Source organism: Macaca thibetana, chromosome 5, assembly GCF_024542745.1.
Source record: "Macaca thibetana thibetana isolate TM-01 chromosome 5, ASM2454274v1, whole genome shotgun sequence".
In the NCBI taxonomy this organism is placed as follows: domain Eukaryota; kingdom Metazoa; phylum Chordata; class Mammalia; order Primates; family Cercopithecidae; genus Macaca; species Macaca thibetana.
Window position 1 is genome coordinate 171,325,006 of NC_065582.1, and position 12,039 is coordinate 171,337,044.

General features: G+C 41.1%; 1 protein-coding gene across 3 annotated transcripts in view; it reads right to left on the reverse strand.

Annotated features, from left to right (window-relative positions):
* Positions 1 to 12,039, reverse strand: part of CC2D2A (coiled-coil and C2 domain containing 2A) — a 136,185-nt gene that overhangs the window by 22,583 nt on the left and 101,563 nt on the right. For 2 of the 3 annotated variants that reach the window (XM_050791641.1, XM_050791643.1), the window contains 6 exons: positions 10,667 to 10,772; positions 10,363 to 10,472; positions 8,756 to 8,852; positions 7,639 to 7,737; positions 3,865 to 4,041; positions 844 to 864 (listed from right to left, as the gene is read on the reverse strand). In XM_050791641.1, coding sequence (XP_050647598.1) covers positions 844 to 864; positions 3,865 to 4,041; positions 7,639 to 7,737; positions 8,756 to 8,852; positions 10,363 to 10,472; positions 10,667 to 10,772 — 610 coding nt within the window. The remainder of the gene's footprint in view (positions 1 to 843; positions 865 to 3,864; positions 4,042 to 7,638; positions 7,738 to 8,755; positions 8,853 to 10,362; positions 10,473 to 10,666; positions 10,773 to 12,039) is intronic. The other variant, XM_050791642.1, reaches the window with a different exon arrangement.

The window sequence follows — 12,039 nt, forward strand, 5'->3', positions numbered from 1 at the left end:
AAATACTGAAAGAATTTGGGTCATTTATGATGAAACAAATTAAGGTGGAGTTGACTATTCAGTTTGATTCAACAGAAAATTTGAAAGGTTCTTGACTGGTTCAATTCTTTGACCTCTAATGTAAACATGTATAAAAAACTGAATGGGTTTATGTTGCCTTTGAAAAGCTACACTGGCCAGGCGCAGTGGCTCACACCTATAATCTCAGCACTTTGGGAGGCTGACGCCGGAGGATCACTTGAGCCCAGGAATTTGAGAGCAGCCTGAGCAACAAAATGAGACCTCAACTCTACAAATAAATAAGTAAATAAATAAAATTAGCTGTGCCTGGTGGCACATGCCTGCGGTCCCAGTACTTGGGAGGCTGAGGTAGGAGCATCGCTTGGGCTGAAGAGGTCGAGGCTGCAGCAAGCTGTGATTGTGCCACTGCACTCCAGCTGGGTAACAGAGCAAGACCCTCTCTCAAAAACAAAAAACAAGAACAAAAAAGAAAAGCTGTACTGAGACAGCCCCAACCCACCAGAAATAACTTCCAGAGATATACTGTAAGAAGCAACTTGTGGATTTTACAGATTTGCAAAGAGTGGAGCTAGCTCCCAGTATGCAGGTGACATTCAGACTCATGACTTCTTAGATTCAAAGCTAACAATCTTTCTCGTAAAATGAAATGGGTCAAAAGACAAGGCAGGACATTCCTCATGGAGCTGGAGACATCTGTAATTCAATGCCCAGGCATTACAGATACATGAGGACACAACACCTCTCCTTCAGGTGGCAGTGGACAGAAGCAGCTAATTAAAGCCTAATAACTATTGACCAATAAACAGTAAAACAAAATAGTACCTTCTTAAGCATGTTACTCATCTATCAGAGGCAAGAAAGAAAGAAAGAAAAACAAGAGGCAGGCTTTATTAACAGAAATAATCTTTTTTTAAAAAACGTATTTTTAACCAAGATCATGTAAGTGATATTAAAATAAGTTTCAAGAGTTTCCACAATGAGGTACCATCTCACACCAGTTAGAATGGCAATCATTAAAAAGTCAGGAAACAACAGGTGCTGGAGAGGATGTGGAGAAATAGGAACACTTTTACACCGTTGGTGAGACGGAAACTAGTTCAACCATTGGGGAAAACAGTGTGGCGATTCCTCAAGGATCTAGAACTAGAAACACCATTGGACCCAGCCATCCCATTACTGGGTATATACCCAAAGAATTATAAATCGTGCTGCTATAAAGACACATGCACACGTATGTTTATTGCAGCACTATTCACAATAGCAAAGACTTGGAATCAACCCAAATGTCCATCAGTGACAGACTGGATTAAGAGAATGTGGCACATATACACCATTGGAATACTATGCAGCCATAAAAAATGATGAGTCTATGTCCTTTGTAGGGACATGGATGCAGCTGGAAACCATCATTCTCAGCAAACTATCGCAAGAACAGAAAAATCCAAACACCTCATGTTCTCACTCATAGGTAGGAATTGAACAATGAGATCACTTGGACACTGGAAGGGGAACATCACATACCGGGGCCTATTGTGGGGAGGAAGGAGTGGGGAGGGATAGCATTAGGAGATATACCTAATGTAAATGACGAGTTAATGGGTGCAGCACACCAACATGGCACATGTATACATATGTAACAAACCTGCACGTTGTGCACATGTACCCTAGAACTTAAAGTATAATAATAAAAAGAACAACAAAACAAAAAAAGAGTTTCAGGAGTTTCTACCCATCTTTAAAAATTTTCCATTAGTAGATATGTTTAAAATATCCTGTGGAATGGTTCCATATAGCATGGTGGTAGAGGAGAGACTCTAATCTGCTAATCCAGGAAGTATTGCTGTAAGTGGAAAAACAATTCCAGATTGTGGACCCTATAATTTTAGGATGAGAACTTCTCTCTCCTGAATCGTCTGCAAGTGAAACACTGAGTGGTGTTTTTTGCCACTGCATGTTTTGGACATAAGGGTTTTGTCAATCAACATGCCTTCCTTATCAAACAGCCACAAAAAGTCTGCCTTCCACAGGGGTTTTCTAAGCCCTCATTTTAGAGGTCTAACAGTGCAAAGGCAGAATCTGACTGCCATTTAACAGCTTTAGGGAAGGAAGGTTGCAGGACTTGAGGACTGTGGTTCAGAGCCCTGGAGGCCTCTTAAAAGTCCTGCAGTAAGAAGTCAGGGCCCGTGAGGGATGCCTAGTGTGGAGGAGTCTTGGGCTTTCATCCTTTCTGCCAGGATAGACTGCTTTCACATGTTTTAGAAACACACCCCCAAGGTGGGGTCCTAGCTGACTGCCTGTTCCTCAGTTATATATACATAGAAATAGCAAAATCATCTTTTGTCTAGAAGTATTTTTGTGTATATACATGTTTGTTGGTGTTCATTTGAATTTATATTATACATGAAGACAAACATTCAGAATATATTTTTCCCTTTCTAAAAATATTTTGAAATGCATATATCTAGAGAAGCACTGTTTTACTGACAAAATATACAATTAATTTAAATTTCCGTGCATTGCAGATGGGAGATAGTGATAATATTTTTCTCTGGGAACCAAATTGTAATACTGGAAGAAAAGGAGTATGTTTATTTTTTTCCATCTCTGTCTAAATCTTAATTATAATGGATAGACTAGAGTAAGCACAATGATCTGTGCACTATAGGTTAGTAGTTAACAACTTAGGCTTACACGTGAATGTAAGCTTGGAGGAATTTTTATCTCCTTTTCTAGCCTACTGTACCCCCAGTGCCTAAGAAATGTCTGTCACATAGAAGATGTGCAGTAAATATATGCTGAATATATACAGTTTAGAGTCAGACAGACTTGTGTTACCTCTGCCTATGTCACCCTGCATAAATCGAACCTTATTTTCCTCTTCTATAAGTTGGAAACCCCTTGTCTAAGACACCTATGCGTATTCAGGTGAGAACATGTATCCAAAGTTTGACGTAGTGCTGAGGACAGTAAGGATTCAGTACATTATGGTGGTGGTTGTAGATGTTATTACTGTATTTGTTTACATATGAATAAGAGGTCACCATCAATATATTCTCCCAAATCCAATGAGGGCAGTATATAAATGCTGTACAGGTATGTTAGAAGAAGACATTTATTTCTTAACGCATTTATGCCTGAAGTTGCAATTTTTTTGAATTTTTGCAGTCAGACCTTGGCAATGACCTTGAGAGGTAGGCTATAAATAACTCCCACATGCTTACTGTTCCAGTAATGGAAGACTAGGCATAAATGGGTTTAATGAAGGTTCGGGGACAGTTGCTAACCAGTGAAAGTTCTGGAAACTCTTTTCTAGAGCTGTTTAAAAGCATACTTGTACATATATTTATTTGTTTCATGAAATGAATTGAGGTGACTCATGAAGGTCATCTAGTCTTGTGATCCTGTGAATTGATTCAATGCATACCATAGCCAAGGATGTAAGATCAGACATGGAAATGTATTCTTGCCAATACTTGTCATATAAAAGAGCAATCTGATTTTCTAGTTTGTGATATTTTATTTTCTTCACATTGAGAACAGTCTTCTAGAAGTAGAGCATGTTTATATTTGTCTTGCTTTGACTAAAAGTCTTAAGTTTTAGGCAAAGCAAGACAAATATAAACATATTGCTGATTGACCCAATTACTGGTTCAGTGAAAGTACAGACCCACACATCTATTTTCTCACCACCATTCTGTCTAAACTGAAAGAATAATAAATGGAGATTGAAGTAAGGAAACCTCTGTTTGTGGACTACAGTCAAAGTTCATAAAAGCATAGCCTAGCAAGCACTTCTTGCATTTTATCAAGATAGACATGGGTTTCCAAATTGTAAGCAGTTACCTTTTCTCGAATGGACTCTCCGGGAACCAGCTGGGGCTCAATGGTAATAAAGAGGGTAATGTAGGAGCCTTCACTTAAGCTTCGGACAGAATCAAAACCCCGCTCAAGAATCATATTTCGCTCCTTATTGTAGCCCAGAAGAACTGGGGGAATATCTATTTTAAATGTTCCATCAATCTGTGAAGAAAATATGACTTGGTAAACATCCTGATGCTCTTTCCAACAGAAGTTCAGAGGCAAGTATCAGCTCCTCATTGTCTAATAAATTGAATCAAAACTGCTCAGACTGGCATTCAAAGCCACTCCCATCTTTCTGACCTCATCTCTCTAAGCACTCACTAGAAAGGGCTCTGTACGTCATTGCCTTCTTTTCATTGTTTAGCAGAGGGTGTACTGAATATATAATTTGCTTCAGTTCAAATCTTGGTTTAAATGCAGTTTTGGGTTCAAAACTTGGTTTACAGATGAGGAATCTGAGGCTTCCTCATTAGTAAAAAGAGACAATAATGGTATCTACTTTGTGGGGTTGTTATGAGTAGTGAGTGAATAGATATAAAACACTAAGAAAAACGTCCAGCATACGGTAAGCAATCAGTAAATATTGGCTACTGGCCATTCCCCATTTCTAGAATGCTCAGCTTCCCATCTCCATTTTTCAGAATTTTAATTATTTTCCAAAGCTGAGATCAAATGTTATCTAAGGATACAGGAAAACAAGAGTATAAAAACTATGGCAGGCCAGGCACAGTGGCTCACGCTGGATATCCTAGCACTTTGGGAGACTGAGGCAGGTAGAGTACTTGAGGTCACAAGTTTGAGACAAGCCTGGCTAACATGGTGAAACTCCATCTTTACCAAAAATACAAAAATTAGCCAGGTGTGGTGGCACACGCCTGTGGTCCCAGCTACTTGGGAGGCTGAGGCAGAGCAATTGCTTGAACCTGGTAGGCAGAGGTTGCAATGAGCTGAGATGGCGCTACTGCACTCCATCCTGGACAACAGAACCAGACTCTGTCTCAAAAACAAAAAAAACTATGGCATGGAAGGTACAGCTGAAATAACCAAGCTTGTTTATTCTGTAAAATAGATTACACAGGAGGGAATGTGTGCCATTTTTGAAGATTTGAAGTATAAGGATTTAAGACAGGGCTTCTCAGCTTGGGCACTGTGGTGGTTAAGTGTCAACTTGATTGGACTGAAGGATATAAAGTATTGTTCCTGGGTGTGCTGCCAAAGGAGATTAACATTTGAGTCAGTGGACTGGGAGAGGCAGACCCACCCTCAATCAGCACCATCTAATCAGCTGCCAGCATGGCTAGGAGAAGTGTAGGCAGAAGAACGTGGAAGGATTAGACTGGCTAAGCCTTCCCCCCTTCATCTTTCTTCCATGCTGGATGCTTCCTGCCCTCAAACAGACTCCATGTTCTTCAGTTTTTGGACTCTTGGACTTACACCAGTAGTTTGCCAGGGGCTCTAGGGCCTTCAGCTACAGACTGAAGGCTGCACTGTCAGCTTCCCTACTTTTGAGGTTTTGGGACTCGGACTGGCTTCCTTGCTCCTTAGCTTGCAGATGGCTTATTGTGGGACTTCACCTTGTGATTGTGTGAGTCAATTCTCCTAATAAACTCCCTTTCATATATATATCTATCCTATTAGTCCTGTTCCTTTAGAGAACCCTAATACAGGCACTGCAGATATTTGGCCAGATCATTGCGTGCTATGGAGGGCTGTCCTGTGCATTGTAGGATGTTCAGCAGCATCCCTAGCCTCTGCACACTAGATGCCAGTAGCAGTACCAACTCTTACTAGTTGTGACAGCCAAAAATGTCATTAGACATTACCAAATGTAGGTACACTTAAGAACACGCGCTTTGGAGTCAGACAAACTTTTTAAATGACAGAAGTAATAAAGTCATTCTCCAAAATGTACTGAAACATAGAAATCAAAAAGTTCAATAGTTTTCTCTGCTTTTACCAACCTCATTTCCCAGGGATAAGCAATGATAGTATATAGAAAGCCAGTACAAGTTGAATCTCACCTCTATTGTAAACTTTGTGATTTGAGCAAGTTCCTTAACCTCTGTAGGCTTCTGTTTCTTCATTTATAAAATGTGAGGTTTAATTGAGGTGATGTATAAACTACCTAGCAATAACATATAATATGCACCCAATAAATATTGTTATTAATATTATTATTGTTGAATCAGGTTTCTACTTGTTATGTGTGGCTCCAGAGAACTGAGCCAGGACCTAAGAATAGGAATTACAGGGAAGTATATAGATTATGGCACAGTTCAAAGAAAACCTTTATGACAGAGCTATTGGGAAGAGAACAAACTGCCTCAGAAGGTAGTGAGTTTTAGAGACATCTACACAGAGCACAGATATTACCAGAATATAGTGAAGGAAATTCACTTGTCAAGGAGTTTAGAGTAATTCTTTTTGAATACCTTCCCAAATGTGAAATTTAGCAATGCCAAACAACTATCACAGGCAGTGTGATTTGCAAAATAATGTGCTTTTGAATTTTTCTTTTTTCTGTTTAAAATCTATTCAGAGAAGGAAGTGTAAATTCTTTTGACAAACATGTCACTGTATAACCTGTAGCCAGTCCCTTTTGCTTAGGGAAGATTGCATTTCCAATTGATCCTTGGAATACAAACCAATTCAAGCCTCTCAGACTTGAGTTTTGGTCTTGGTCTTTTTTTTTTTTAGACGGAGTCTCGCTCTGTTGCCCAGGCTGGAGTGCAGTGGCGCGATCTCAGCTCACTGCAAGCTCCGCCTCCCGGGTTCACGCCATTGGTCTTGGTCTTAATGGAGAGTTTGTGGTCCAGACAGCATTTACCCTGTGTGGACATCACGGTGATTCAAAGCCTCCTGTTGCCATGGACTTAATACTGGTATGTTAAAGCGATTTCAGAATCTTTAACTGTCCTAGATTAGAGCTACTAAGTCATTCAAGAGTTGTCAACTCAATGGATCCCCTTAATCAAAACCATTAACTCTGCAGAATGGTGTCTTTGTTAAGCATGTCTCTGCACTTTTCATGTTTTAAATAGTGAGTACTTGTAGAAATATTAATGGAAAGCACTTGATTGAATAGGCTTTCAACTGACCTGATTGTTTTCTTCAAGTTACTTTCAGGCATCTATCCATTCCACCTTTGTTGTTTTGACAAGTTTCCACTTTATTCTACCTTATTCTTTACTTTTATTTAATATTTAAAAATTCTCAGATTTGAAAAGTCATACATTAACTACTAATTCTAAGGAACATAGATACTTAATGCAAATGTGACAGAATATCAATGGTTTTAGAGGTTTGTTTCTTTTGAGCCTTCTATGGGCTTTGCATGTATATTCTTCCAGTGTTGAGGATGTACCACACAAAGGAAGTTTTTTCTTTTTTTTCTTTTCGACATGGAGTCTTGCCCTCTTGCCCAGGCTGGAGTGCAATGGCGCGATCTCGGCTCTCTGCAACCTCTGCCTCCCTGGTTCACGCTATTCTCCTGCCTCAGCCTCCCGAGTAGCTGGGATTACAGGTGCACGCCACCATGCCCAGCTAATTTTTTGTATCTTTAGTAGAGATGGGGTTTCACCATGTTGGCCAGGCTCATCTCCAACTCCTGACCTCAGGTGATCTGCCCTCCTTGGCCTCCCAAAGTGCTGGGATTACAGGCCTGAGCCACCGTACCAAGCCACAAAGAACGTTTTAATAGGAAAAATGGATAGAGAAATTCCGTGCTGTCGTGGACCTCTGACTTTAGATACTCACCCTTGCTTGGAAATATATTGTGCTAAATGGAATTTTCACACATCCCAGCCAGTGTCTCTCAATACGGGTATGGATTCCACTTCCTCTTTCACGGTCATCCTAAAGGAAGGGTGGGAAGTAATAGTTGCTTAAGAACTCTAGGAACTCATTTAATTAATCTGGCAGCAGGAAAGCAGCAAGATTTTAGCTGAAAGCAAGTGAACTTACATTAGACGGACCTAATCAAATTCTGGTATAGATACGTAATGGCTTTGTGGCCCTCGGAAAGTCATTTGACCTCTCTGAACCTCAGTTTTCTCATCAATAAACTAGAGATTTAACAATCTATAGGATTATTTAGAATAAAATCAGACAATGTGTGTAAAGCACCTAGTACAATTCCTGGCACAGAGCAGACACTCAAGTGAAAATAAAAGAACTACCTCCTTCTCCCTCTTCCCTTTCCTCATTTATACATGTCAAGTTTCAAATATTTCAAACACAAGAAAGATGGAAAATGTTATCAGAGGTGTTTGAACCAAAGCGACTCCATCTTGAGTAAGGGCTAGGAAACATGAGGCTGGTACTTGCTGGGCTTTCCCAGAAAGTTAGGCATTCCTGGCCTCTAGATGTTTACAGTTAAGGGAACAGACTGATAACATTTACTAAACAGGCCCAGACTTAGGAGTGTCCTGATATCCTGATATCTTGAGAACAGAAGCATTCCTAATTTTGCTTTAAATATAATAATATAGATTCTTGCAAAATACAGTAATTTAGAAAATTAATACTTTATCACAAACTCTTGTAGCAGAGCACATCTTCCCGTGATCTTTTTTTTTTAATCCTATATCTAAACAAGGGTTCACCCAGGGTGAATGCATTCTTCCTCTTACTTTCGAGACCACCCTGTTCTGTCTATGGAGTAGCTATTCTTTCACCACTTTACTTTCCTAATAAACTTGCTTTTGCTTTGCACTGTGGACTTGCTCTGAATTCTTTCTTGTGTGAGATCCAAGAACCCTCTCTTGGGGTCTAGATCGGGACCCCTTTCTGGTAACAATGTGATTGGAACTTACGTAGTGGGTAGATGATATGAAAATGAATACAAGTGTCTTTCTTAAAACTGAGAACATACCTCTAAGACATCATGCAGTACTTCATCAAAAATGTTAATGAACACAATGTCTTTCACTGACTGCAGACTGGCTGTGCTATAATCTCCATTAGGAGCCCTGCAAGACAGCACATGACCAGGGACTGTGAAAATAGGCAACATAGAAATTATGAGCATTCAAATGTCAGCATTTGAAAAATACCCAAATATGAGCATAGACGTTAGAATTAAAAGCACTGCCTTCATTTCTAGGATTTCTCTTGTACAGGGATACTATAATACCTACATTCAAATGGACAGAGCATTAGATTAGAGACTGTGCAGAGACAAACCCTCTGCTGGCTTGTCCTGGTGAGTCTCATATTCCCCCACACCCTTGTGGTAAGCTTTTCAAGGAGGCAGCTTGCCAGGACTGAGCTGGCTCAGTGGACAGGCTACAAGGTTTCCAGCTGACACTGGAGCTAGTATATGGACTTTCTAAGCAACTGGGCCCCAGAGGGGTGCTTCTCCAGCAAGACCACTCTCCAGTGATAAACTTCCTACTGGCTGGTTAGTTGCATGGTCCCTGCCTCACACTCACTTTTTCTGTATATAAGTAAAGCAATACAAGGGTGAGGTCTCCTGTAACATAACCCAATCTGAGTCTAGCTAAGCCTGGAGCAACCATGCCTCTGCATGGCAGGGCTGGTGACTGGGGTACTAGGTGTATTTTGTTGAACATTTGCCTTTATGTTTTCTTGTTCTTTTTGCTTGTTCTGTGCATAATAGTTGTAGCTGTTATGCACAGCTTCTGACTTAACTAGTTCTTATTTATTTATTTATTTATTTGAGACAGAGTCTTGCTATCTCACTAAGGCTGGAGTGCAGTGGTGTGATCTTGGCTCACTGCAACTTCCACCTCCTGGGTTCAAGTCATTCTCCTGCCTCAGCCTCCAAGTAGCTGGGATTACAGGCATGTGCCCTGGCCTCAAGTGATCTGCCTGCCTTGGCCTCCCAAACTGCTGGGATTACAGGCATGAGCCACCATGCTCGGACTGACTTAAGTAGTTCTAATCCTTGCTCTGTCTCTAATTTACTGTGTGGCTTTAAGTAAGTCACCTTCCCTTTTTGGGTTTTAGTTTCTTCTCCATAAAGGTAGAGGTTGGACTAGATAATCTCCAAGCTTGCTTCAAGTACTGAAATAATAATAACCATTTAAATACCTAAAATCCTTTGACCAAACTTCTGAAATGCCTATTTATTTCTGGTGGGGAAGAAAGTATGATTTATGGGAACTAAGGAGTTTCAGATTTACTTGAGGGGACAGAGGAAAAAAGGAAAGCAATGTAAGTCATTGGGGTCAAGGGAATGAAAAACTTTGGACTTTAAGAAGCCAGAGCCTGGAGGAGTGTAGGATGTCCCAACAATGAACCTGGGGTTTTAAAAGTTGAACATTTTTCCATTTTTATTCTTGAAGGGAGTCAGCTGTGGTACAAGAGGAAAAGCATGGGACTTGGTGTCAGGACACCTGGATCTTGTTGCCGCTCACTAGCTACAAAACCCTTCACCTTAGCTATTTCTCATGAGCCTGCTTTCTTCACATTTCTTCAAAATGTCCTATAGTTCTTTAAAGAGGAAAATATGCTTACTTAAATGGAAGTTCTAGTTCTTCATTCCAGCTGGGGTTTGGTCCTTCAGCTGTAGTTGTATGGCAAACTGTTCGTTGAAAAGAGACTTCTACAAAGGGACGTACTAAAACCTTAAAATCAAAAGCAAATTCTGAGTTCCCAGTGGTTAGTCAAATTATTTTTTTGTTAGCAAAAATATAGTATATTTACTAAATAGTATATTTCCAAAGAAAATGAAGCAGAAAGCAGACCATCCATGAAGTTTACAGGCATTTCTTAAAAACGTAAGGGACAAGATGGAAAGCTGAAGTCCAGCATCTCTCACCTGGCCGAGGGGGTAGTCAGCATTGTGGGTTGGGCTATGTGTGCTTGGGGAAGCAGCACGCTTTTCACTGAACATCCTTGAAGACTTTGACGGCTGCTGGAATTTGCTAGGAGGGAAAATGTTTGAAGGAAATTAATGATGGGGGAAGTCTAATTATATATTGAGAAGATGATTATTTATTTATTGAGACAGGGTCTCGCTCTGTCGCCCAAGCTGAAGTGCAGTGGCATGATCTTGGCTAGTGCAATCTCACCTCACTGCAACCTCTGTCTCCCAAGCTCAAGTGATCCTCCCACCTCAGCCTCCCAAGTAGCTGGGACTACAGGTGTGAGTCACCACACCTGGCCAATTTTTGTATTTTTAGTAAATATGTGGTTTTGCCATATTGCTAAGGCTGGTCTCAAACTCCTGAGCTCAAGCAATCTGCCCACCTTGGCCTCCCAAAGTGCTGGAGTCACAGGCATGAGTTACTGCACCCAGCCTTATTTTTATTTTTATTTTTTAAATTTTTTGAGATAGGGCCTTGCTCTGTTGCCCAGGCTGGAGTACAGTGGCATGATTATGGCTCACTCCAGCCTCAACCTCCCAGGCTCAAGCAATTTTCCCACTTCAGCCTCCTGAGTGGCTGAGACTACAAACACACTCCACCATGCCCAGCTAATTTTTAAAATTTTTTGTAGGGACCAGAGGTCTCAGTATGTTGCTCAGGGTGGTCTTGAACTCCTGCGTTCAAGTGATCCTCCTGTCTTGGCTGATATTACAGGTGTGAGCCACCATGCCCAGCTTGAGAAGATGCTTTTTTCCAAAGATGTATGGCCCTGGTGGCTGTGGTGACAAACATTCTCCCTTAAGCTTGTTGACATTGCAGAAGGCTTTAGTATGCTCTGGTCCCCACCGAGTCACCTAGAGATTGCTAGAGCCTTCCCCAACTTCCATTCCCAGGCCTATGTGCTAAGAACAAAGGAAAATGTCTCCTTTCTCCTCCCCTCTAGGGGGCGCCCGAGTGGGGGAACCTGCCTTTCCCTCCATAGATGAGAGCCTCGATCCCTCACAGGTAGGAGATCTGAGCTTCCTGACCAGCCTGCGCCATCTCCATCCAGTCCAGGTTCTCCCCACTGTATGTTTTTTGTACCTGTACCCTCCAATAACCCCAAGCTACACATGTCAGGCAAGGAATCTCTTGGGGCCTGCCAAGCCTCATCAGGAAAGGGAGGTGCAGGGATTCCTAGCTTGAGTTAGGATCAGCGAGTCTTACCTTCTCCCTTCTCAACTGCTGTTCTAAGGAACAAATGAAGGTCAAATCCAGAGAGCCTCTTCTGGATACCTCCCCCATCACCGTAACAACATACTTGCATATTTGTATTGAACCTTAT